The following is a 22,871-nucleotide window of genomic DNA, read 5'->3' on the forward strand; positions in this document are numbered from 1 at the left end:
AATCTCTTCTCAGACATTAGACAATAGCAAACGTACAAAAGGATAAATGCATTATTTTCTTAAAATCAAAATATCCTGTTTTGAGCGTGAAATTGAGCTTGATTTTACGCTTTTCGAGTTAAACTCAATTCACGCTCACATTTTTGAAAACGAGATGGCTCATGATAAAATTCACGAAAACGAGCGCACGAAAAATGAGCTAGCTCAAGTGAGCGTGCTGATTTACAACCCTGTGCAAAAGACACTAACCAACTTATGGTAGGTTTCCACTCAAAATCACAAATACAACCAGTTCACTGCAGTGGAGCTCTGAAGAGGCGATACGTTATTATACGATGCTAGACATCCATGAGGGAAGGTTCTAGATTACTGGTCCCCCATATAGATTAGTAGCTGAATAGGTTTCTTTCTGTATTAAAGTTTATACATTTAACTTATACAGTATAGCCGAGCGAGCGTTAGCGAGTGAAGGCGGGTTAGAGCCCCGCAGGGCACGTTGTTTTCTGTCTTTATTACTACTCAATGGGAAGGGGGACCAGTAATCTAGAACCTTGCCCATCCATGATACAGCATGAAAACACAGCACTTGTACAGATTAGAGCACTTGTAATGCTTTTACACTAGTAACTCTATACTTATAAACGTAAAGTACACGTTTGCTACATTGTACAGAAGCATTCCACCAAAGGAAATGAAATATGTTATACAGTTGTATTTCATGTGCACACACTCATTTTCAACAGTTGCATAACACTTCTAATAGTTTGACATTTGTAGCCTGATACTTGCAAATACATAATACTGATTTCCCGCATTGTATAGAAATGCTCCGCCATTGGAGATTAGTATGTTATTTACTCCTTTTAATATATATTTACTAAATCATTTTAACCTTGAAATTATTGTTTTTGATTGTGCTTTATATATCTGCACCGTTGTGTGTTTTAATTCGAGATAATCGGTGTAAAATTTACAATTGTTTATTCCATGTGTTGTGTTTCGTTGCGGTTAGCAAAATTTTGTTTCTATTTGTATTGAATACAGTCCTACTGGTACAGAATGAAGCCCATGGTAAGGGATTTTTTTTTTTAAGAAGTGAAATTATTAATGAGGGATTTTTCAACCATCGTTTAGCAGTTGCATTTACCGTCACCGTTAATTGTTTCTACCATATCAAGTCACTAAAGTAAACAGGTTAGTTTTTGTTAAATTTTAGTGCATTAAAATGTTAGTGTTTTTGACAAAGCGAATTTTCAGACGTTTAAATGGTAAGTAACGACCATTACGATTACATAGTAAGTACTGTATTATGCGTTTGTATGTTTACCGGTGCATTCCAACTTCCGATTGCATGCTTACCGGTAGATTACAACTTCCGATTGCTGATAAAAGTGTGACTATCCGAAAACAATACGAAATCGCAATCGCACAGATGTAGTTTAACAAAACCATCAGAATCGGACTCGTTATATTTGGTTATTGTGTTACAGAAAGGGCCCAAATATCGATGCATAAAATGTTAAATTTTCATTATCTTTTCAATAAAGGCAGGTTTGGTTATATTAGATTAGGTTGGTAAGATTAAAATAAGTTACAAGGCATCAAACATTAATTGCACAAAATATACTTTTGGGATTTTGTTTTGCAGATGTGAGCCATAACTACCCTACCCTAACCTAAAAACATCTGCCTTACATCCAGAGCCGTAGCTAGGAGGGGGAGTGGGGAGGTTGCCCCGGGCGCTGAGAGCAAGGGGGCGCCGAACGAGCAAGAAGAAAAAAAAGTGTCGGAAAAGAGTAAACGACGCAGCGCCCCGTTAAAGAATTGGCGCCCTAATAAATCAATATTGTTGTTAGTTTGCAAAGAAATATATTTGTTAAAAATTTTCTTGCTCGCTCTGCTCCCAACCCAAAATTTTCAATAGGAATTACAAGTTTTTACTTATTACTTAAAGTAATTATATATGATTTGTTAATAACGATGTACAAGGGGTCGAGTAATGACTTATAGTGTACGCAGGAGCGTTTTCAAACTCGGAAACTCGAAGTCTGAAGTACGTGTTCAGCGTTGTAATGGTGAAGAATTTGCTGAGTTAATGACGCTTTTCTATGCAATCGGATTAATCACGACGGTGAGAATGAAAATGAGAGAAATGAACAGACACACGCAACCTACTGTTTGCGCGGGAATATTAAAAATGAAGGTAAACAAGGGGAATAATAACATATTCGAAATCGTAGAGTAGGGGCTAAAGTGTCAGGACTTAACCCAACGAATTTCATCTTTTTCAAAGATTAATCACTACCAGTGATTTTTTTTATTCCATTGACATATGAAATGCTTTCAATTTAAAGGAATTTATTTGGAATCATTTCTCCAACTAGTTGTATCGCCAGGATATGTTTTCTGTTCATACCATTGTTGCCACAGTCCTAGCTCTGGAGTGGGCTGAAAAATAGTACCAAATTAAAACAAAAAGAGCTGAATTCATTATTTTATACCATCAAGGGTAAAAGTGTCGGGGAACGCCGTCTCCCCACTTTCAGAAAATATCTGTGGCGCCCTCCACTTCTAAAAAATTACAATAGGCAAAGATAGGCAAGGGGGACGGCGTGACGTCATGCATCCCCCTACATTTTCAGATCCACTTTTACCCCTGAGTGTAATACATGGCTCTATAACATGAAAGTAACAGAGGTAAAGTTCTATAACAACCCCCCCTTTTTTTTTTCAAGAGTTTAAATCAAGAAAGTTTTTTAAATTAATTTTTAAAAACATCCAAATAGGACGACTAAAATTTCTAGCACACTGCTTGTTTCTCGTCTCCTTTATGCACGGCGCGGATGCGCTCATCTAGCAGCATTTCTTTTTCGGTATAGTTCGAATTACGAATTTTCTACACAAAGTTCGTAGCGTTATGCGGTGTAACGTCACAGAAATGAATGTTAAACAGCATTTTTTAAGAGTCTAACACACGGTATGAGTAACATGAAATGTAGGAAAAGTTTTACTGACACTTTGAAAATTTAACAAATATTTGTTAAATGGTGCTGAATTGGGTAGAATTGTACCAACTTTTTCACAAAAGGGGCTGAAAATGCCTGCGTGGTACCAGCGGGCCGATGAATGACAAAAAGGGCTGAATTTGGTACAATTGTACCAAGTGTGGCAACACTGGTTCATACGTTTCAGTTGCGCTCTGTTTTTATCTATCTACATACAGACAAAACATAAACCTTCCGAGTGTCGGTCATATTTCTCAAAATATGTTTTACCTTAAAAGAAGTAACTAACTAACTCTATAGTCTAGAGAACCCGGAGGTTCAATGCCGCGTTCATAAAACCTCTCCAATGACTCGTTGCCCAACAGTCCAGTTTCTACTTTGTATTCCTATTTCTACAAGATCCATCTTAATATTGTCCTTCCATCTGTGTCTAGGTCTTCCTAATGAACGTTTTCCGGTTGGATTTCCAGTCAAAACTTTGAAAGCGTTCCTACTTTCATTCTCATTACTTAATCTGCCCATCTGAGCCTCCTTAGATTTAATGTCTCTAACATGTTTGGTAAAGGGTGTAAATTATTCAGTTCCTTGTTATGAAGTTTCCGCCATTCCCGATTGCCGTTCCTCTTGGATCCGAATATTCGTCTCAGGATTTTATTCTTAAATACTTTCAGTTTGCATTCTTCCCCTAAAGCAAGCGACTATGTTTCGCAACAATACAGAACATCAGGCATGATTATCGTTCTATATATTTTGAGCTTCAACTTCCTCGACAGAATTTGCGACGACCAAAGATTTTGAACTGAATAATAACACGAATTCCCTGCTTTTAATCGACATTTAATTTCTTCGTGGATATGATTTTGGTCTGTTAATATTGATCTTAGACACTTGAAAGTATCCACTTTATCGAAAATATTATTTGATACTTTGACGCATCCATAATTTGCAGTATTACGATTCCAGTGAACTTCCATGTGTTTAATTTTTTCTGCATTTACTTCTAAACCTGCAAGGATTTAATAATATCTCTGCATTTATTTCTATTGTTCTCCTATCAGATTTACATCATCAGCATACGCCATAACCTGATGAATACCATTCAGCTTTAGGCCTTGGTTCCTATCTTTGATTTTCCTTTAGCGTACTCCAGAATAAAGTTGAATAATGATGTGGACAACGCATCTCCTTGTTTCAGGCCATTCTCGATGAGAAAGCTCGTGGACAAAAATTTTGCTACCCGAACTTTACTTTGGGATTCATTTAAACATATCTTAATTAATCTAATTAACTTTCTCGGTGTTCCAAATTCTTCAAGAATGTTATGTAATATTTATCTCCTAATGGAATCGTAAGACTTTCTAAAATCAATAAATAATTGATGTACCGGGGTATTGTATTTCCAATTCTTTTCGAGTATTTGTCGAATTGTAAAAATCTGGTCCATAGTTGATTATTGTCGTGTAAATCCACACTGATAATCTCCATTAATTCCATCCGCGTATGAGATCAATCTTACTAATTAAATATTTGAGAGGATTTGAAAGGATGTTGACACAAGAGAAATGCTTCGATAATTATTACAATCCTCTTCGTCGACTTTCTTGTGAATTGTAACAATGATTCATTCTTTCCGCTCTTGTGGTAATTCCTCCTTGTTCCAGATAAGAACAATGAGTTTGTGTATCTTGTTTCACAATTTCCTCTTCTAGCTAAAATTAACTCAGCCGGAATTTTGGCTATAACCGGAGATTTGTGTTTCTTTGATTTCTTTATAGCAATTTCTACTTCTGTTCGGCTAGGCTCTGAAATTTATGGTTCTACTGTGCATTTCCCTTTCCCCATGAACATTAGTTTTTGGCTACGTGTTAAGCAAATCGTCAAAGGTATCTTTCCATCTATTCAAGATGCTATCTGTATCATAAGAATTGTTATATCGTCTCTCTCTGATCGCGTGAGGTAATACCCTTTCTTAAATTTGTTGATGCCCTTGAACAGGTCTCGAAATTTTTTCTTTTACTATTATGTTCAAGTTCATTAATTTCAGCTTTCAAAAAATCGCGTTTCTCTCTTCTAAACATTTTTGAAGTTTCCCGTCTGATGTCAACGAAATTTAGTGTAGTTATATTGTTCGGATTATGTAGCCAACGCAGTTTCGCCTATTTTCCCTTCTCCGTTAATTTGGTACATTCCTGGTCGAACTATGATTTGTACCTACGTATTTCCACGTGCTCCAATTTTTCTCTTGCTGAAATTTTAATGCTGTTCCTGGTTTGAACCTAAGTATCCTCAACATTAGTGCTCTCAAAACCTTCTAAACACGGGAATCTATTACACTTCAATCTGGTATTATCCTCTCGCGTGGTTATCCTCTAATTTCTTTAAACTAAACCTCTCTGTTTGCAGATGAGGAATGTTCTCTTTATTCATCGATAATCTCTCTGTCTTGTTATAGTGATCAGTGTCACAGTCGGGTCCTCTGACCGAGCGAACAAAAAGACTGTCTTCTTGTATCTACTAAAACGTGATCAATTTGATTATGTGTTCTTCCATCTGGCAAGGTCCATGTGCATTTATAAACGTCGCGATGTGGGAATTTTGTACTCTTCACGATAAGGTTTTTGGATGTTCCAAAGTTCACGAAACTAACACCGTTGTCATTACTTATGCAGACTTTCTTTCCCTATAACAGGTTTGAAAATATTCTGTCGCTCTACCTTCGCATTGAAATTCTCGAAAAGAATTTTCATATGGTATCGGGGGACTTGGTCGAATATCCGTGGTACTTCTTAAAAAGTGTCTTTTATATCGTCATCCTTATCTTCTGTTGGGGCATGTACATTTAAAACAATAATATCACACCACCGACTATTTGCCGAGTTTAACAAAAAGTCCAAAATAAGCCTCTTGAAAACAGCTCTTATTTGTAGAAAAATACATAATGATCGCTTTTGGCTGTTGCAATAGTCTGTCGAAGCAGTTTGATTTTTAAAAAAAATCAACATAATATAACAACAAAAGCTGCTACTCTTATATGAAAAAAAAAAAAAAAAAGATAAGCTTGGTGTGGTGAGAGTAAGGGGGGCACCGAAATCTCTAGCTACGGCTCTGCTAACATCTGCGGAGTATATCCATAATTCATGATTTTCTAACAAATTACAGTGAGTTCGGTCAAGTTTTGTTAAATTAGATAAGTTTTTTTGGCACTGGCATTCTTCAATTTCTGGGATCAAAGATAACTTCCGAGGTCCCTTTAAGATTAAATTGCGAGCAAGTGGAGGCCGGTTTTATGTTTTCGTACTTAGGATGAACATATTTTTTATAGGAACGAAATAAAAACGTATTAAATTTCACTTGTAAATTTTGACTATTTCTAGCTGTTTGTCTCCTGTAACGCTTCGCCCGTAATTGTGCTAATAATTCATCTCTTAATTCCTTTACTAAACTTGTCTAGATTTACTTTACACGAATTGTAAACTTCTCATATTTCCTGGAAACTGTCTTTGAAATAAAAATTATGAAGTTGTTATTGCAAACCTGTGTATAAGCATAGTTTGGGGCAAGTTTTTACTTTGACTAGAACATTCAATGAAACTAATTCATCGTACCTAATTCCCAGAGCAGTTCAGGAATCATTTCCCATGAATTATTCAATTTATCAGAGCAATCTAAGAACCAGTTACCTGTTAGAGTACCTCACTCCCAGACTACTCCGAAAAATAGAGACATCTTGGGCAAATGCTTCCTAAAGTGCTCCCGAGAACCGGTTCAGATGGATATGGTAAGTTCTTAAACGACCGCAACACAATTTTCACAAAATGTGCAATAGTAAATAACCAGATGTGGCCCCGCGTAGCGTAGTGGCTAACGCTCTTACCTTCGGTGCGAGCGGCCCCGGGTTCGATTCCCGGTGGGGTCACTCGGTCGAAAAAGTGTAACAGCTTTTTCAGGTCAGCCACCCTGAATGAGGTTTTCCTGGGTTTTCCTCATTCACACCAGGCAAATGCCGGGGTGGTACCTAACTTACAGGTCCCAGGCCGCTTCCTTCCTTTCCCAATCCTTTATTCCTTCCCTTTCCCCGGATTGTGTGCTCGCCGAGGGACGTCATCCCTCAATTCGTGAAGGGCTAAATGGCCTTAGATGCCGAAAGCCCAGAATTCCAAATCCTAAATCCCTAAATAACCAGATAAATCTAACATACTTTAGATGAAGTGAAAACCAGCTTCTGAACTAACCTAACCTAATCCAATATATTCTAAACTATCCATAATCTTCAAGTACTACTATCTTCAATTCTCAACTAAAAAGTATAAAAATAAATAAATAAATAAATAAATAAATAGAACATAAATGTAGAAAGCTTATTTTCAAAACTTCATGGGGGACTACCGCCCACAAACCACTCTAGAAAAAGGAAAATAGGTGTATAAAATAAACTTTATCAAAACATATTTCGTTATTTAAAAAAAAAAAGAAAAAAAAGAAATGCAAAACAAATCAGTAATAAAAATAATATCAGTTAAAAGGTGAAAGAAAATACACTCGCCGCAAAAGATATGAAGGTCCAAGAGAGCGTAAATTTGAAAATATCGTTCCTCAAGTGACAAACCATCAGTAAATGTACGACGCTACAAACCATGACAAATGTATCGTGAGGTTTTCTGAAGCATGAGTTGACACCAGATTTCGATTCAGATGTGACTACAAATTCTCAACAGTCGGAGTATTTTGACAAATTTAAGAAATGACTTATAATTAAATGTTGTCAGTTCTCTTTATCCAAAGAACTGTATCCTTTCCAGCAGTCAGTAATTACAGTAGATCCCAGATGCACATACTTTCCACAGAATGCAAATTACACCTCTCGACTCGCTACAAATCCCACCAACAATCCAAGCTTGCTGACGTCTCATCCATCTCACATTAAATTTGCGGCGTCCAACCAACTATTAGTCGATCTCTACATGCAAACTAGCCCCATCTATTAAACCACGTGATTCTTTAAGTAGTGTTTCTAAGCAGACCTCTCGACAAAAGGGAAAACAGCCAATTGCAGACGGTTTTAGTACTTAATGTTGTCGCCACACTAGAACACTAATGATAGTCATGAATCATGAATTCATAGGCTAATTATCGATCCTACACAGGATAAAGTAAGACAACAACAGCACTTGCCCAATACACAAGTTCACATTACTGAAAAATGTTCCTTTCCGCACAGACATAGATTTCTTGAAGAGAACACAATTCCTGTTATAAGAAACAAGAAAAACTACTAAACGTCCACTCTTAACCATACTTCGGAAATAGCTTCAACCTTCGACCAGAACCATCAGTAATTTACTCTGATTTAATTTAACCACACAATGCCGGAAAGCGGTCAATATCCAAATCTAATATAAACTTACTTAAAAAAAAAAAAAAAATCAGACTGTAGCATCAAATTCATTAAACGGTTTTCAGTCTCGTTTTCTAACTGTACAGTCGCCATGAAACACGTACACGCTTCTACGAATGTGGCAACCAACGCATAAACCAAATGCACTGACACACACCAGTTACAAGCAGATACGAACAGCTGACATTACAGCAGCAAACTATCATATGACTACGTGATGGACATCTTATCAAAGGCACAAACAGTTCCAGCAAGTGACTAAACCTATAAGTACCGATTCCAATCAAAGTAAAGTCTTACCTAGTTGTGTTACAGTTAACAGTACAGGAAAGTAGTATGGAACGAGAATCAGGTTAGCAAATTTCATTAAGTTAAAATAAAAGGATATCTGGTAAAACATTTAGCCAAACGTGAACTGGAAGCCAAGAGGCTACAATTCTAGCCCTGTCTACCTCAGATTATTGTGAAGTGGCTCGTGTAGGGGAAGGTATACTGAATTCGGTAGTGTAGGTGGTACCTTAGCCCTAATCTGAAGTAGACATGACTGGAATCAGTGACGACGCTAGAGGGGTGCCCCCCGGAGACATCGTCCGCCACACCCTGCCCCCCCCCCCTAAGACATGCTTATGTAGTGTGGTGTAGGGTCGAAACTATTATTGTCGGTAAACAAAAAAAAAAAAAAATAGCTTCTCTCCCAAGCAAAAAGTCTAGCTGTTACTCCAATTCCCCTCCCCTACCAAGAAGTTAAAGCTGGCGTCGTGAGTGGTTGCAGTGCTTCCAGGGTTTCCCACAAATGGGTTGGACTTTGCCAAGTTGTGATCATACAGTGGGATTTGGCTTTAAATGCTCCGGTGCCTACAGTGAAGATGCCGGTAGACCCACTCACTAGGGGAAGTTCTCTCCGCTAGTCAGTATAACTGGGAAATGAACTTTTGTCCATCACACTTAATGGCGTACGTGTAACCCAATTACCTGACCTTCTTTAAAGTTTTAGCGTTGCATGTCAATTTTGAACGGAGCAAATTACTGCCAGTCCTTGCAATTATGCGCCTATTTTGAAGGCCGGTCTCTTAGTGTAAAGGTGCGGTACACACCTATCGTATTGTGGAAAGACGGATACTACCTGTCCCGAATTAGTTTCAAGAACATTTTCTTCGTTCTGAATTACGCCTAAGATGGACACTTTATATTGCGGAACCGAAATTATCCAGAACACTAAATATTCAACAGAAATTCGTAGTGATATTTGTAAGTTTTAACCTATAATGTGTACCTATGACTATCAAGATGTCAATATGATTCGCTAAAATTTTTCGTGTTGTCAGCAATGAAATCACTCCAACTGTGCTGTTCTTTGACCGGTTCATTGGTTCATAACTTCTGTTGAACTAACCGCCAACAAGGCGATGCTACGAGTTTTCTATTTGTATTGCTTTTGGTTTCATTGTAATTTTCAATCAGGAATGTATGCATTTCTTTCTGTTATTCTTAATAAATTCTTTTATCTACAAATTTAGGTATGACGAGCCGGTGATTTGCACGTGTTCGATAAGATATCACTGCTGTCCTCTTTTCAGCTTACCAGAAGTAGCAACCTTGGTACACACACTGTCCTTTTTGTCCTTTAAGTGACTTTTTCTTTACTGATTTGCACAACTTTAAATATGTATTTTAAACATCTTTTTCACCGTCAATTTTTCCATATACACGTTCGTTGATATTATTGCTGGGCAAATTTTAGTTATCTCTTTCCTGTGCTGTTGTAGCAGACGATCGCTTTCCGGTCGCTCTGACAGGTACAATTATTTGCAAAAACCCAGTTGAAACTATTTATTTGTAGATGCGATTTTTCGCTGATTGATAGAAAACTCGGATATTTGGTTGTGGGAGAAAATCCACCCAGACGCTTATTATTTTGTAAGGACATGTGTGGTTAGAAGAAGGCGTTTGGTAGCCGTTGCGAGAGCACAGGAGTTGGCATGGTGGCGGTGATAGATATTTGCGGAAATAAAGCAATAGCTAGTATTAAGTGTACACAAGTTATTCATCATTCCCTCTTATCTTTCAATTTACCATCGAAAATGACCCTCATTTTGGGTCCACAGTAGCTCATTGGTAGATCACTTAACTTCTACGCAAGGAATCCCGGGTTTTGATTCCAAGCCAAGTGTGTTTGTGGTGACCGCATCATGTTCATGCGTTTTCTCGGGACTATCCCGTTTCTTCTTATTCTCATTCTAGCAATTCATCATAATCATTCGTATTAACCACCCTTCTTACTTACCCCACACAACATGCTCTGCGACGTTGATTTCATTTTTTTTTTTCACATTTAGAAACGCGTCATAACTAAATCGAATTCGTCTAATTTTCATTTTCCACTACCTTTCGAATGAGCTACTCGGTCTTTTTTTTTTTTTTTTTTTTTTCTTTCTTCGGAGACACAAAAACGTAAGTCCTTCTTACAACAACAAAAAAAAAAAAAAAAAAGTGTGTGTAACGGTTATGCTGGGATGTTGTGGAGCAAACCACGCAAAGGAAAATCTCTCTATGACTTTTTAAGTTCGTTGGAAATAAGAAGGTATTAGTAATATTGTCAGAGCACTAACTTTAGGGGATTTACTAACAGTATTATAAATAACAAAATAACAAATAACTATACAATTAGGAAAAGTAGGCAGCTAGAAGTTGTTGTAAGAAGAACTTAAGTTTTTATGTGCCCCCGAAGAAGAATGACTGAACGACTCATTCAAAATATAGGGAAGAAAAATTAAAAAGAACACTGATAGGTGAATAATCCGCAAAATTGAACTTGTGTCATCATTAAAAAAAAAAAAAAAAAAAAAAAAAAAAAAAAAAAAAAAAAAAAAACCGTATATAAACTAGCTTCCCTTCTTTAACTTCTTACAGTTGCACTGACGATCAATTGAGTGGTCGGAATGTTGCATGGTGCTCGCATGAATATCTTTGGGTTTAAATTAACGGAATGTTTCACTCAGGGTTGGCTGGGTTTGGTTTAAACCAGCTCTTTTTATTATTATTGTTTAAACGAAAAATGTTTTAAATCGTGGGCATTTCATGGTGACGTTTCCAAATATGAAACAATCTGCATTAGTTTTATCTCCTTTTCAGCTTTTAATCAAGGCGTCCCATGCTCAATTCTCGGTCGAACCACAACCCTTCTTTCAAGTGTAAACCAAGTAGCTGTTGGGATGTCACTTTAAGCAAGTCTTTTCCTTAATAACCTCGGTATTACATAAGGATATTAAACCTAAAAATACGAAACGAAACCAAATTTTACATTTCTGCTTGCCTGAATGCCCCTTGTTTTATAAAGAAGCCAAGGTTGCTTAAATATATTGATAGAAATTGGCAAAATTTATCGACTGCTACGTAGCTTCCAACATTAGCTTAGATTGGACTTTGTTTTAATTTTATTGAATGATATCTACATACTAAATTTGTAATTTAATACCTCAGTTTTAGCGTACTGATTATATGATACGTTGACCATAAAATTTTCATGCAAAGCAATAACGAGACACGTAATTGCTTTGCATTTAAATAACGGGATTTTCCCGATGGCTAAGGTAGGAGTTTCCCGATTTAAGAAATTTACCTTCCGGACCACTCAAGTTTATTGTGAAACGGAACAGTCCCGATCTCCGAATAAGCGAATATACTATTGGTGTTGAAGTGAAGTGGGTAGAACTTGCATTCTGCTGTTCCAAGTCCAAATAGAGGACAATTTCTTTCGGATGGTAAGTCGAGAAGAGTTTGAATTCCGCTTTAAGTTTATTGACCCCTTCCAGCATAACCCCATTGCTGCATAATAACACCAAGGCGGAACAAACTTATTTCTATGTGTAATATGAATACACAGAGCAAATTATTTAAGCCATAAAATCGGTTTAAAAAGAAAATTAACATGATTTCTGCCAACCCTGGTTTCACTGTCAAACATTTCTTGTGATTCTACCATATGAGTCTTTCTTTACTTGCAAACTTTATCATAGTTGTAGCGCAGGATTTTCTCGCTTTGGTTTGATATAGTGGTTATTTACTTGCAGACGCTATGGGATACATATTGAATAAAACTGCCTCAGTGTGCGTTTGAAATTGAAATTAAGTTAATTCATTAGAAATGATACATCACAATTCGTTGTGAACTGGAAAACACCAGCATTTTTACGGTGGTAAATGTACAGTTTTTTAAAAAAAAAGTTTCGTTTCGCATTGAAGTGACTCCATTAAGGTTAGATTTAGACCACAGATATACCTCTTGTCGGCTCATACATAGTATTGTAGGTTACACACAAAAGCCGTGTTATCTTGTGATTTAATGTAGCGTATGCGGTTTGTTCTTTTCGATAGATGATAACATGATGATGCAGGTTGGAAAACTGTTTTGATTGCGCTGGTATTGATTAGTGGTGGGCACAAAAACCGGCTTTCGGTTCTTAGAAAAACCGAAACCGGTTTTTGAAAATTTCCAAAAAAAACAGATTCGGTTTTCACCGAAACCGATTACCAGTTTTCTCCAAAACCGGTTCCATTTTTCACCGGATTCGGTTTCGGTTTTCAAAACGTTGTTTTTTTTTAAAAAAAAATGTTCTATTTCTGACCAGAATAGGGTTTCATTGTTCTTCGGAAACCGAATCCGTTTCGACAGAAATAGTTTTATGTTTTTTACAAAAGTTTTCACCGAACCGATTTCGGTGAATAACCGAACCGGTTTTGAAATGTCGGTTTTTCGGGTTTTGGTTTTTCTAGAAACCGGTTTTGCCCATCCCTAGTATTGATCCTCGGTTAAAGTTTAATGGGACAGATCATAATTGTGTTCAAACGTGAGAAAACTAGCAATTGAAATTTGCAGATGTATAAGAATAACACAGAATAAATTTATTATTATTAATTGTGTTAATGTGACATTAGTATTAATCGATATTTCCGGAGTGATTAATAAGCATAGGAGTGGTTTCAACAAGAAATGTAATACAATGAGTCAAGGAAACAGGAACGTTATTCTCTACAATTGGGGATACACAAAAATATGTAGTTCTACAAGCAACATAATTCCTTCCTTTTAAAAAAAAAAATGATGGTGATGACAAATGGTCTTTGAAACATAGCATTGGTACATCGTTTTAACATTTGGATATTTCAGAGGAATCGATTAAGATACCTGCGGGTGTTAGAATTATTTGACACAATTTCAATTTCAAATATATACTGAGGTGAGTTAAATTGTTTATTCAATTAGATGTTGTGGACTTCAGAGGGTTTATTATTATTATTATTATTATTATTATTATTATTATTATTATTATTATTATTATTATTATTATTATTATTATTATTATTATTATTAATTCACAAATTTGTCGAAGAGTTATCCGAGTTCTAGTAAGCTTGCAATTTAGTTTTGAGTTTTTAATGTATGAAAATGTTGAATTTTAATATCTTACCCAGATTTTCGCCAACGAAAGAAACGTCACCTTAATGTTAAAACCACGAAAATTTGTAAGAGCTAAATGGCCGTCATTTACAGATAACATTCATTTGTGTATACTGACACTTTTTATTATTATTATTATTATTATAAAATGAGGCAAGCTTAGAAGATATTGATATACTAAACGCTATTTTGAGGTGATATAATTCTCCGTTGAAAAGGGGAGGTTAAGTTCTTGCTGATGGGAGGAAAGATACAAAATTTTCGCAAAAACTAACAGAATTAGACAAAATTTAACCGTTAGGTCAACAGAAAAGGTAAAAGCTCATGAACGATATTACCGTAGAGTGACTACTTAGGGAGAAAAACAAACGTTGATGTTGGATTATATCAAGGTGCGTAATAAGGCCATAATAGACAAACTACCAATAGAAGACGATGTTTCACTGCTTTATTAACTAACTAGGAAGTGGCTATATGCAGCAATTGGTAGAGTGGAAGCACATGAAGCCAAAGTTGGATATAAACTAATTATATTTTTTCGAGAAAATGGCGCCCGAAAGTAACGATTCTGAGAATTTGACAATCATTCGGTTTTTTCTTTCTTTTTTTTTTCTTTCTTTTCCAAGGAAATTGTTGCCTACAGAGGAGATTGAAGACTTAGTTCAGAAAGGAGGTAATTAGGTCTTTCAGAATGTGAAAACAGAATTTTAAGATTCGAACCAAACGTGCTCGGAATAAAAATCAGGCACTTCAATTTTTTGGAATTAAATTACGTTTATTTGTTAATTAATTTTGAGAGAGATACGTACGTGTAAACCAAATTATAACAAGAATTTCGAGAGTGATCCAAAAAATGCATCATAAGATTCGATCTTGCCAAGAATTAGTTTTTGGATCAGGGGACACAAAATTTTTGAACGGTCCCTAAATCGAGTTTTCGTATTTTCTACGGAATAAGCACATCATACTGAGTTAAGTGATAGTTTGGGTTTGACTACACTATAAGTAGTTCTCCAGATACAAGGTGTACAAGAAAATTTTGGATTGAATGAAATATATTGGATCTTCGATCAGGGGTCACAAAGCTTTTGAACGGTCCCTAAATTGAGTTTTGGTATTTTCTATGGAATAAGCACATCATACTGAGGTAAGTGATAGTTTGGATTTGGCTATACTATATGTAGTTCTCCAGATATAAAGCGTACAAGAAATTTTTTCATTGAAATACATTGGATCATTTGATCCAATAAAATATAGTTTAATCACATCCAGATGTACATACTACAAGAATTATAAATCTACTAAACGGCGTGACAAACATCTTGGCATTTGAAGGCGGCGCTCCAAGTTCCCTTTAAATGTTGCTAGCAAATGAGAGGCCAGCGGTATTGCCACGTTTGTTTTGTACACATCCACGTCCATCCCTTGCCACCTGATCGCGCTGTAGTTTGTATGCTTAGCCATAGCCACACCCCTTTACCACTTGGCAACGTCGCGCCAGAGCTTGTGTTTTATTCGTTTAGCTGAAATGCCAAAAATGTTTGTGACAGGCTTTAGTCTCCACGGCTAAATGGTGGAGCTCCGAAGTTCACTATTTTTCTTGTTCACTTCAATTCATAAATTGTAGTAGCTATCTTTAATGACTAGTTATTTGGCGGGAAATTTTTTACGACAGAACAAAAAAGTGTTGGTCCCTTTAAAACACGTAGTAGTTTCCATTAAAAAAAGTTTGAACCCGGCGATGATGATGGTACAATTTTCATGCTTTTTACCTGAGTTGAAGTGGAAGTTCCTAAATTTGTCGTACGTAAGAGATTTAATTGTGAAACGTAAGTTACCTGAGTGTTGTGAGGTCAGTATTGGAACTCCGTTCTCAAAACCTTCTTTCTTCATAATTTGTTACATAATTTGTTACATTGGGTGTTGTGTCATTTGTAAAGAGCATAGAGCTAGCTAACATTAACAGTTAAACGTTACTACTTTCGCACAACAATACAATATGGATGCATCTATATATTGAAATGCTAGGTTTATATATTTGTCTCCAAAGAAAAATTTATGTTTGTCTCCAATCTTTTGGCAATGAAATCTCAAAAACCTCAAGTGCCAGGAACGTGCCGTTTTCACTAGTCGATTCCAAATTTTGAGTAGATTGTCCAGTTCTAATTGAATATTTAAAAAATGCCGTTAATTCTTTATATCATTTTTAGGAATACGCTGGAAATGTTGAAATTTTAAAAAAGTAAAGCATCACATCCTGCGAGTAATACTTTCCAACAGCACATATTTGTGTATAGGGGTTCCATATCTTTCAGGCGTTTGTTTCGTGGATAATGAAAAACAAAGGATAACCATTTCTCCAGGCTAAGATGGGTCGTTATTTCTTGGAGTGTGTTGCCCAATGAATACCATATATCACTGACATTATAATTAATTGTGTGTGATGTATTTGCTTATTATATACTGCATGCAAAAAGAAAGAAAACACTAATCATACATGAATTAGAAACTCCAACCGGAAGTAGGCTCAAATCTTGCAAATTGTGCAAGATATTGAAAAAATAATCGAAAAAAAATCTCCTCTTTATGATACCCCTTGCCGATTTTTATCAAAACGTCCTTCACTTGTGTCTGTAAAGGGACATGTACAGATGTTGTGAGGAATGACATGGAGATTCATGCTCATATGTGAATGATGTGCTGTGTAGAGAGTACAAGTTCAGCTAGTAATAATAAATACTTGAGAATAACAGTTAAGAATAAAGAAAGAAAATGAAACATTGGTTAGCGCGGTAAAATATTAATATAACCACCGTAGTTATATAGGAATGTAACGTGAAAACCCTGAAATTTCCATCTTTTGTTTTTCTGCTATCTGCGGAAGCTTAGCCTTGAAAAGAAAAGAAAGTAGATATTTGAAAGCTTTCTGCTTGCTAGTATTTAGGTGTAACAGTGTACTTTTTGATGGACGGAGTAGTGTTAGACTGATACAATATTAAAAGAACAAAATTAAAATATAGTAAAAGAAACAAAACAGTATGGTCAGACATCAGTAAGAGTAATGAAAAACAATGTGTAACAAGAATCAACCATGAAGGGTTACTACAATTTGCCAAGGTTTTTTTTTTTTTTAAATGGCCTTGAAACCTAATAAACGTTTTAATTTGGTATATTTCGGGAAGAGAACTACGAGGGGGGTTCGTAAAGTTTTAATTGTCACCAAGAAGTTAAGATATGATGATGAAATTTTGTTAGTGTTATGTTTGGTTCTTATGTACACTCATGTCCAAAATTATTGTCGCATGTCTATAAATATGTTGTTCTAGGAATATAATTTGATAACAAATTCGCTCGGTATTTCTTATAATGTTAGTATGTGTATAATCGGCAAAGACATGTATGTGGCAAATTTCATGTCAAAAGAGCAGTAAATAAGAACAATAAAACGAAAATAAAACTTTCTTCTCCATTTAGCAAGATTTTGTTTTACTCATTCTAATTTTCGTATTTATAATTCTTTCCCTATGAAATTTACCACAAATATACATTTCCTGATTACACACATAGTATCAGTATTAAAAGTGCCCTACATCATCATTATCAAATTATATTCTTACAAGAAGACAGTTATAGATATGCGGCAATCATTTTAGACATGAGAGGGAATTAGCTCCTAATGATTGTTTTATATATATATATAGGGTGTGCCAAAAGTGACCGCAGTGCAAGATGGATAAGATTGAGGCTTCAGTGTGATAAAATTCCTGCATCCAGACAAATTCATGACGAGGTGAAGCTGTATGTGGCGATGATTGTCCACCTTATGACACGATTGTAAAGTGAAAACGAAAATTCCAAACTGTCCCTCATTCATAATCGTTTAACTGGACATCAGTCTCATGCTGAACATCATACTGGTAGTATGTTTAAAATTATCCATGACGAACTTCACATGTCTAACGTATCTATGCACTGGGTTCCTCGTTTGCTGACACCTTTTCAGAAGCACCAGGTTATTCATCTTAAGTTGTTGTCAACAAAGCAAGGGCGTGTGGCTTTCAGATATTGTAGCATCCTCCTTATTCTCCCGACCTCGCACACAATGACTTTTTCTTGTTTCCCCAAATGAAGAATCCGTTGCGTGATCGCCATTTTGACAACACAGATGACGTCACTCACAAGGTGGAAAGTGTTTTCCTCAATCTTATCCATCTTGCACTTTGGTCACTTTTGGCACAACCTGTAAGAAAAATTACAATCATTAGGAGCTAAACACTAACAAAATTTCATCATCATATCTTAACTTCCTAGTGATAATTAAAACTATACAATACCCGCTCGTAAAATACATTTTGAAGTTATCATTCATAAACATCGGTAGCTGAAGATCGTTACAAAGCACAACTATGAAATGATAACTCGAGAAAGCCACCTGCATCGGTTTTGTTACAAAATCTACATGTGCTTGCTCTATAATTTCGCTTCCACTTCAATGTCGGTTACGGTTTCAAAACCAGAACCCTTTCTCTTCAGAAAATAAATTTCGATTCGAGATTCGATTTCTCGCAAAACTGGTTTCGATGCCGAGTTCGAAACATTTTTATGAGAAAAGCAGTTTCCGGAATCGTCTTCATTAATGATATAGAGTCACAGCTCTGCTCAATTTGTTCTTCCTGTGTTTGTATTTTTCGTCATACACCGTGTTCTTTAGAGATCCTAAAGGAAAGGAGTCTAGCGGGATTAAATATGGAGATCACAGCATTACTTCCTCTTCTTCCTATCCATCTCTCAGGAAATGTGGGAACCAGAAAAAAATTGAATGACATTTCTTCCTGTTGAAGATAAAACCAACCTTCAAAATAACACATACGTTCTTAAGTTACACAGCACAACAAAAGCTGTGTACCTATCTGCTTTAATTAGTGAAATGTCCTACTTTAAAGTCTATTTATTAATTTGAGACACACTGGAAAGAAAGATAAAAATAAATGTCAAAACAGATGTTTTTCTAAATGCCTTTTTTTAACAATTTCAAACCAATACGTTATTTATTTTAAATGTATATTTGTTTGCTGTTATTGGGTGATAAATAGTGTTGAAATGTATGCTTGTGTCATGTGGGGACTGGAGTCTAGTCTTATACTGGTGCTTCTCCTTTTAAATGTGTTTTGTAGCACTGATGCTTGGCAATTGATTATGTTGAAAGTTTCCGCTATTTTGTAATAGTGTGTAGTGTACATTTATTTCAGCTTTATGTAGCTGCAGCAAGATTTGAGCCCGGTAATGTTCAATTCCATTGTTCGTGCATTACCTAATTCAGTTACAGAAGGATTATCAGCTGCTTATTTCAAAGGTAAGGAAGCTCCAGCCTGGTTTCGATCGTACTTGGTTCAGCAGTGCATCTTTTTTTCTTCAGTTGTTACTAATATAGCATATTTTGGCATGTACAGAGTTTATTTCGGTAATAGCTATTCATGCATGTTTTGTGGGTTTGGTACATGAATTTATTTAACTCTAGAAGATACATGACTTTACCTTGTTACTAACATTTTGTGCAAACTTTGAGAAAGACAAGGTGATATCTGATCCATGTGAAAGTAGCAAGTGCATGTATTATTGGCTGTTATTCTCGATGATGACTAAAGTTTCGAATATTATTGTATGACAAGCAGGGAAATGATTAATTTTATACTACACCAATTCTTGTATAGGTGCGAATTCAGAAAAAAATTCTTTCTCTATTTCAAGTATACCTTCGGAAAATATGTGAAACATGCTTCAGCCCCACCCTGGCGCCCTCTCACAGAGGAAACCTTCCTTTTGCTTTTGGGGAAACAACCCTGTCGGCATCCAACTATTGAAGGATCTCGGCCACGGCAAGTTGACCCTCCTCTTTCGAGGAAGGTACGGGAAAACACACATTGACGGCAGCGCCAGCAAGGACACATTTGAAATAGAAAAGCTCTAGTGATATACAAAAAGAGAGAAAATGCACAACTAGACCAAGAATCAAGCTCGAAGTCTCTCGCCTACAATGTCAATGCGTTAATCACTACACGACTAGTTTGCTTCCGGATTAATCAATCATCCTGTCGCTCTTGAAGTCGGTACTCAGCCACTCAGGTCGTATTGGCTGTATCGCAACTAATGTGCTTCTACAACTCATTGTCAATTCCATGAGATCTGAATAACAGAATGTGAAGAGTAACAGAACGTACGACTCTTCAGGGAGCTGACTAGGTTAATGCATCGGCACGATAACCCGGTATATTATAAAATTAACAATCTTCGAGAGGCAGATGTCATATGTAATTGTGCAGTTTTACTGTTGGCAACTGTCCCAATTGTTGCTTCTTGTCCTGACTTTTCAGCTGAAATAGTTCTGAAATATCAATATGTAATACTTAATTTTGACTGAAATAGAAAATACGCTGAAATATGTGTCAGATATATTCCAGATTTTTTTTTAAGTATGGTTACATTCGAAACGAAAATTCGTATCTCGTAGCTTGAGAGTGCTCTGAAGAGGACTTACTCGGTCAAAAATAAATAAGTATTGAGCAGAAACTGGAACTTCCGTGTTATTTGTTAGTTTATTTATTTATTTATTTATTTATTTAAAAGCTATAACTGTCTGAAACGTTTAGCATTATCACATTTAATTTGAATAAATTCTGAAAATAATGACATCAAACATACATATATAAGATTACTAATTAATATAATGGGTTGCATGTCTTGTTAATAGCAAATAAAAATTCTCACAGGTAAAACATTTCAAAAGCACTAAATTTTCAAACAGTTTGGAGGCACTTCTCATCTCTTCTTCAGCACAAGTATAGAAAACTCATGGATTTGTTTCTGTTTTAACGTGTATATACATATATGTTGGTGCTTGATTGACTTGTAAATAGCCATGCATGTGACAATAAAAAAAATCAGTGTAAAGATAAAAAAAGCTGTGTTGTTTGTTTTTTTTTATTTTTTATGTATTGTGGTTGTAATGAAATATAAAATTATGCTTAAGCTTTCAGATGTGTCATGTGCATTTGGATTCAAGCTAGCAGTTTGTCAGAGAGGAAATATGCTACGTTGATAGTACTGTTGTGTGCTTGTGAAAGTATTTTAAGTTAATAAAAATGATTTTGCTAGGATTGTAAATTTACAAGATGACATCGTATTATTTAACGAAAATATTACCTGAATTCACATTTTGAATCACTATATTGTAGATCATACTAGTCTCAGAATCTTGATTGATAGTTAAATACTAACGGCGTGATAGGCCCCAAAGAAAAAATAGTCTTAAGAGCCTGACATACTAAAAATAATACAAAATTTACAATCTTTCTTTTGCTTTTTTTTTTTTTTTAAGTGAAAGGAGATAATGAAATGCAACTTACCACAATCATAAATAATGTTCTACAACAGAAAATATGAAGAATTTTCAGTGTTGCCATCCATAGATATTACAGTGTTGCCAGAATTACATTTCCTCCCAAATTTAAGTTAAGGCAGCAACTAAAAGAACGAACTCAGCAGCATTTGTTTACGTATCATGTTGTTTTGGTATCCTGTGAACTACTTTATAAATAACATTATTATTTAATTTTAATAACTGTTTGTTAAAACTATTTTGTTTATTACAAACTAAATACAACTATTATTTAAAAAGTAGTTCACAGGATACCAAAACAACATGATACGTAATCAAATGCAGTTAAGTTCGTTCCTCTAGTCGCTGCCTTAACTTAGATTTTGGTGGAATGTTATTCTAGCAACACTGTAATTTCTATGGATGGCAACACTGAAAATTCTTCAGGTATATATTTTCTGTTGTAGAATAACATTATCTATGATTGTGATAAGTTGCATTTCATTATCTCCTTTCACTTATGAAAAACAAGCAAAGGAGAAATTGTAAATTTTGTATTATTTTTAGTAAGTCAGGCTCTTACTGTATTGAAAGTAGAGACTTCCAAGCCCTTCAGAATTTAACCCCTGTCTGCAAATATTGTAGCAGACTTTGGATTGATGTAAAATCTTCCTGCGATTTCGTATTGTTCGAAAATGACTTCTGTTAAAACTTAAGTAAAAGTGTCATAGTAAAGCTTTAGACATTGTTATGTAAGAACTAGTAACAATATATGGCACCTTAGAAATGACTTCTGATATTATATTTTTTTAAAGTTAAATTCACAGTTATTTCTTTTATATTTATTTATTTATTTTTTCATAACATGTTCATCATTTTGATTCTTATTTTAAGTGTTACTGTTGAGTGTGGGAAGAGCACTGTAGATTCTGGTAAATCGAATTTTCCTTTTGCAGTTCAGACGTGGCGTACTGTAGGACTAGGAGGATTTCACAGCATACCGTGTACCATTGAACTTAACAGAATGAAAATTAGAATCTTACCTGCACTCCAGGATAATTATATGTACTTGGTAAGTTTATTAGTAAATTTTGAAGTGCGTTCTCTATGAGAACATGGGTCCTAAAGATGTTATCAAAATTGAAAAATAAAATTTTAATGCTAAGAATCACTAATGTTTTTTTATGTGTCCTGGGAATCGTTATCGAATGAATGCTTTCCTGGGATATTTTCAATAACCAATCCTGGCTAATAGAAGGCTTGTGTGTAGCCCGCTCCCCCCAGTTCTTTGTCACCGGAACTGGAAGTCACTACTACTACTACTGCTACTAATACTACTACTACTACTACCGGTACTACTGCAACTGCTACTACTACTACTACTACTAATACTAATACCGGTACTACTACTACTACTACTGCTGCTGCTGTTGTTGCTACTACTACTACTACTACTACTACTACTACTTATATCGAGAACAGAACCCAACCTACCCCTGCGGGGCTTCTAACCCGTTCCTACTACTACTACTAGTACTACTATTACTACTGACTACTATTACTACTGACTACTACTACTACTACTGCTACCGCTACTACTACTACCGCTACTACTACTACTACTACTACTTATAATAA

At 35.6% G+C, this 22,871-nt stretch overlaps 1 protein-coding gene across 4 annotated transcripts in view; it reads left to right on the forward strand.

Moving 5' to 3' along the window:
- Positions 1 to 1,054: 1,054 nt before the first annotated feature.
- The window catches only part of tzn (hydroxyacylglutathione hydrolase tenzing norgay), a 42,712-nt gene continuing 20,895 nt past the window's right edge, over positions 1,055 to 22,871 (forward strand). Inside the window, exons 1-3 of one of the 4 annotated variants that reach the window (XM_081731884.1) lie at positions 1,055 to 1,194; positions 19,108 to 19,211; positions 22,190 to 22,305. In XM_081731884.1, the coding sequence (XP_081588010.1) occupies positions 19,142 to 19,211; positions 22,190 to 22,305 (186 nt within the window). In that variant the 5' untranslated portion in view covers positions 1,055 to 1,194; positions 19,108 to 19,141. Of the gene's footprint in view, positions 1,269 to 19,107; positions 19,212 to 22,189; positions 22,306 to 22,871 lie in introns of all 4 variants that reach the window. The other 3 variants (XM_081731885.1, XM_081731887.1, XM_081731886.1) reach the window with 3 other exon arrangements.

This window comes from Thermobia domestica, chromosome 11, assembly GCF_964235325.1.
Source record: "Thermobia domestica chromosome 11, izTheDome1.hap1.1, whole genome shotgun sequence".
Classification (NCBI taxonomy): Eukaryota; Metazoa; Arthropoda; class Insecta; order Zygentoma; family Lepismatidae; genus Thermobia; species Thermobia domestica.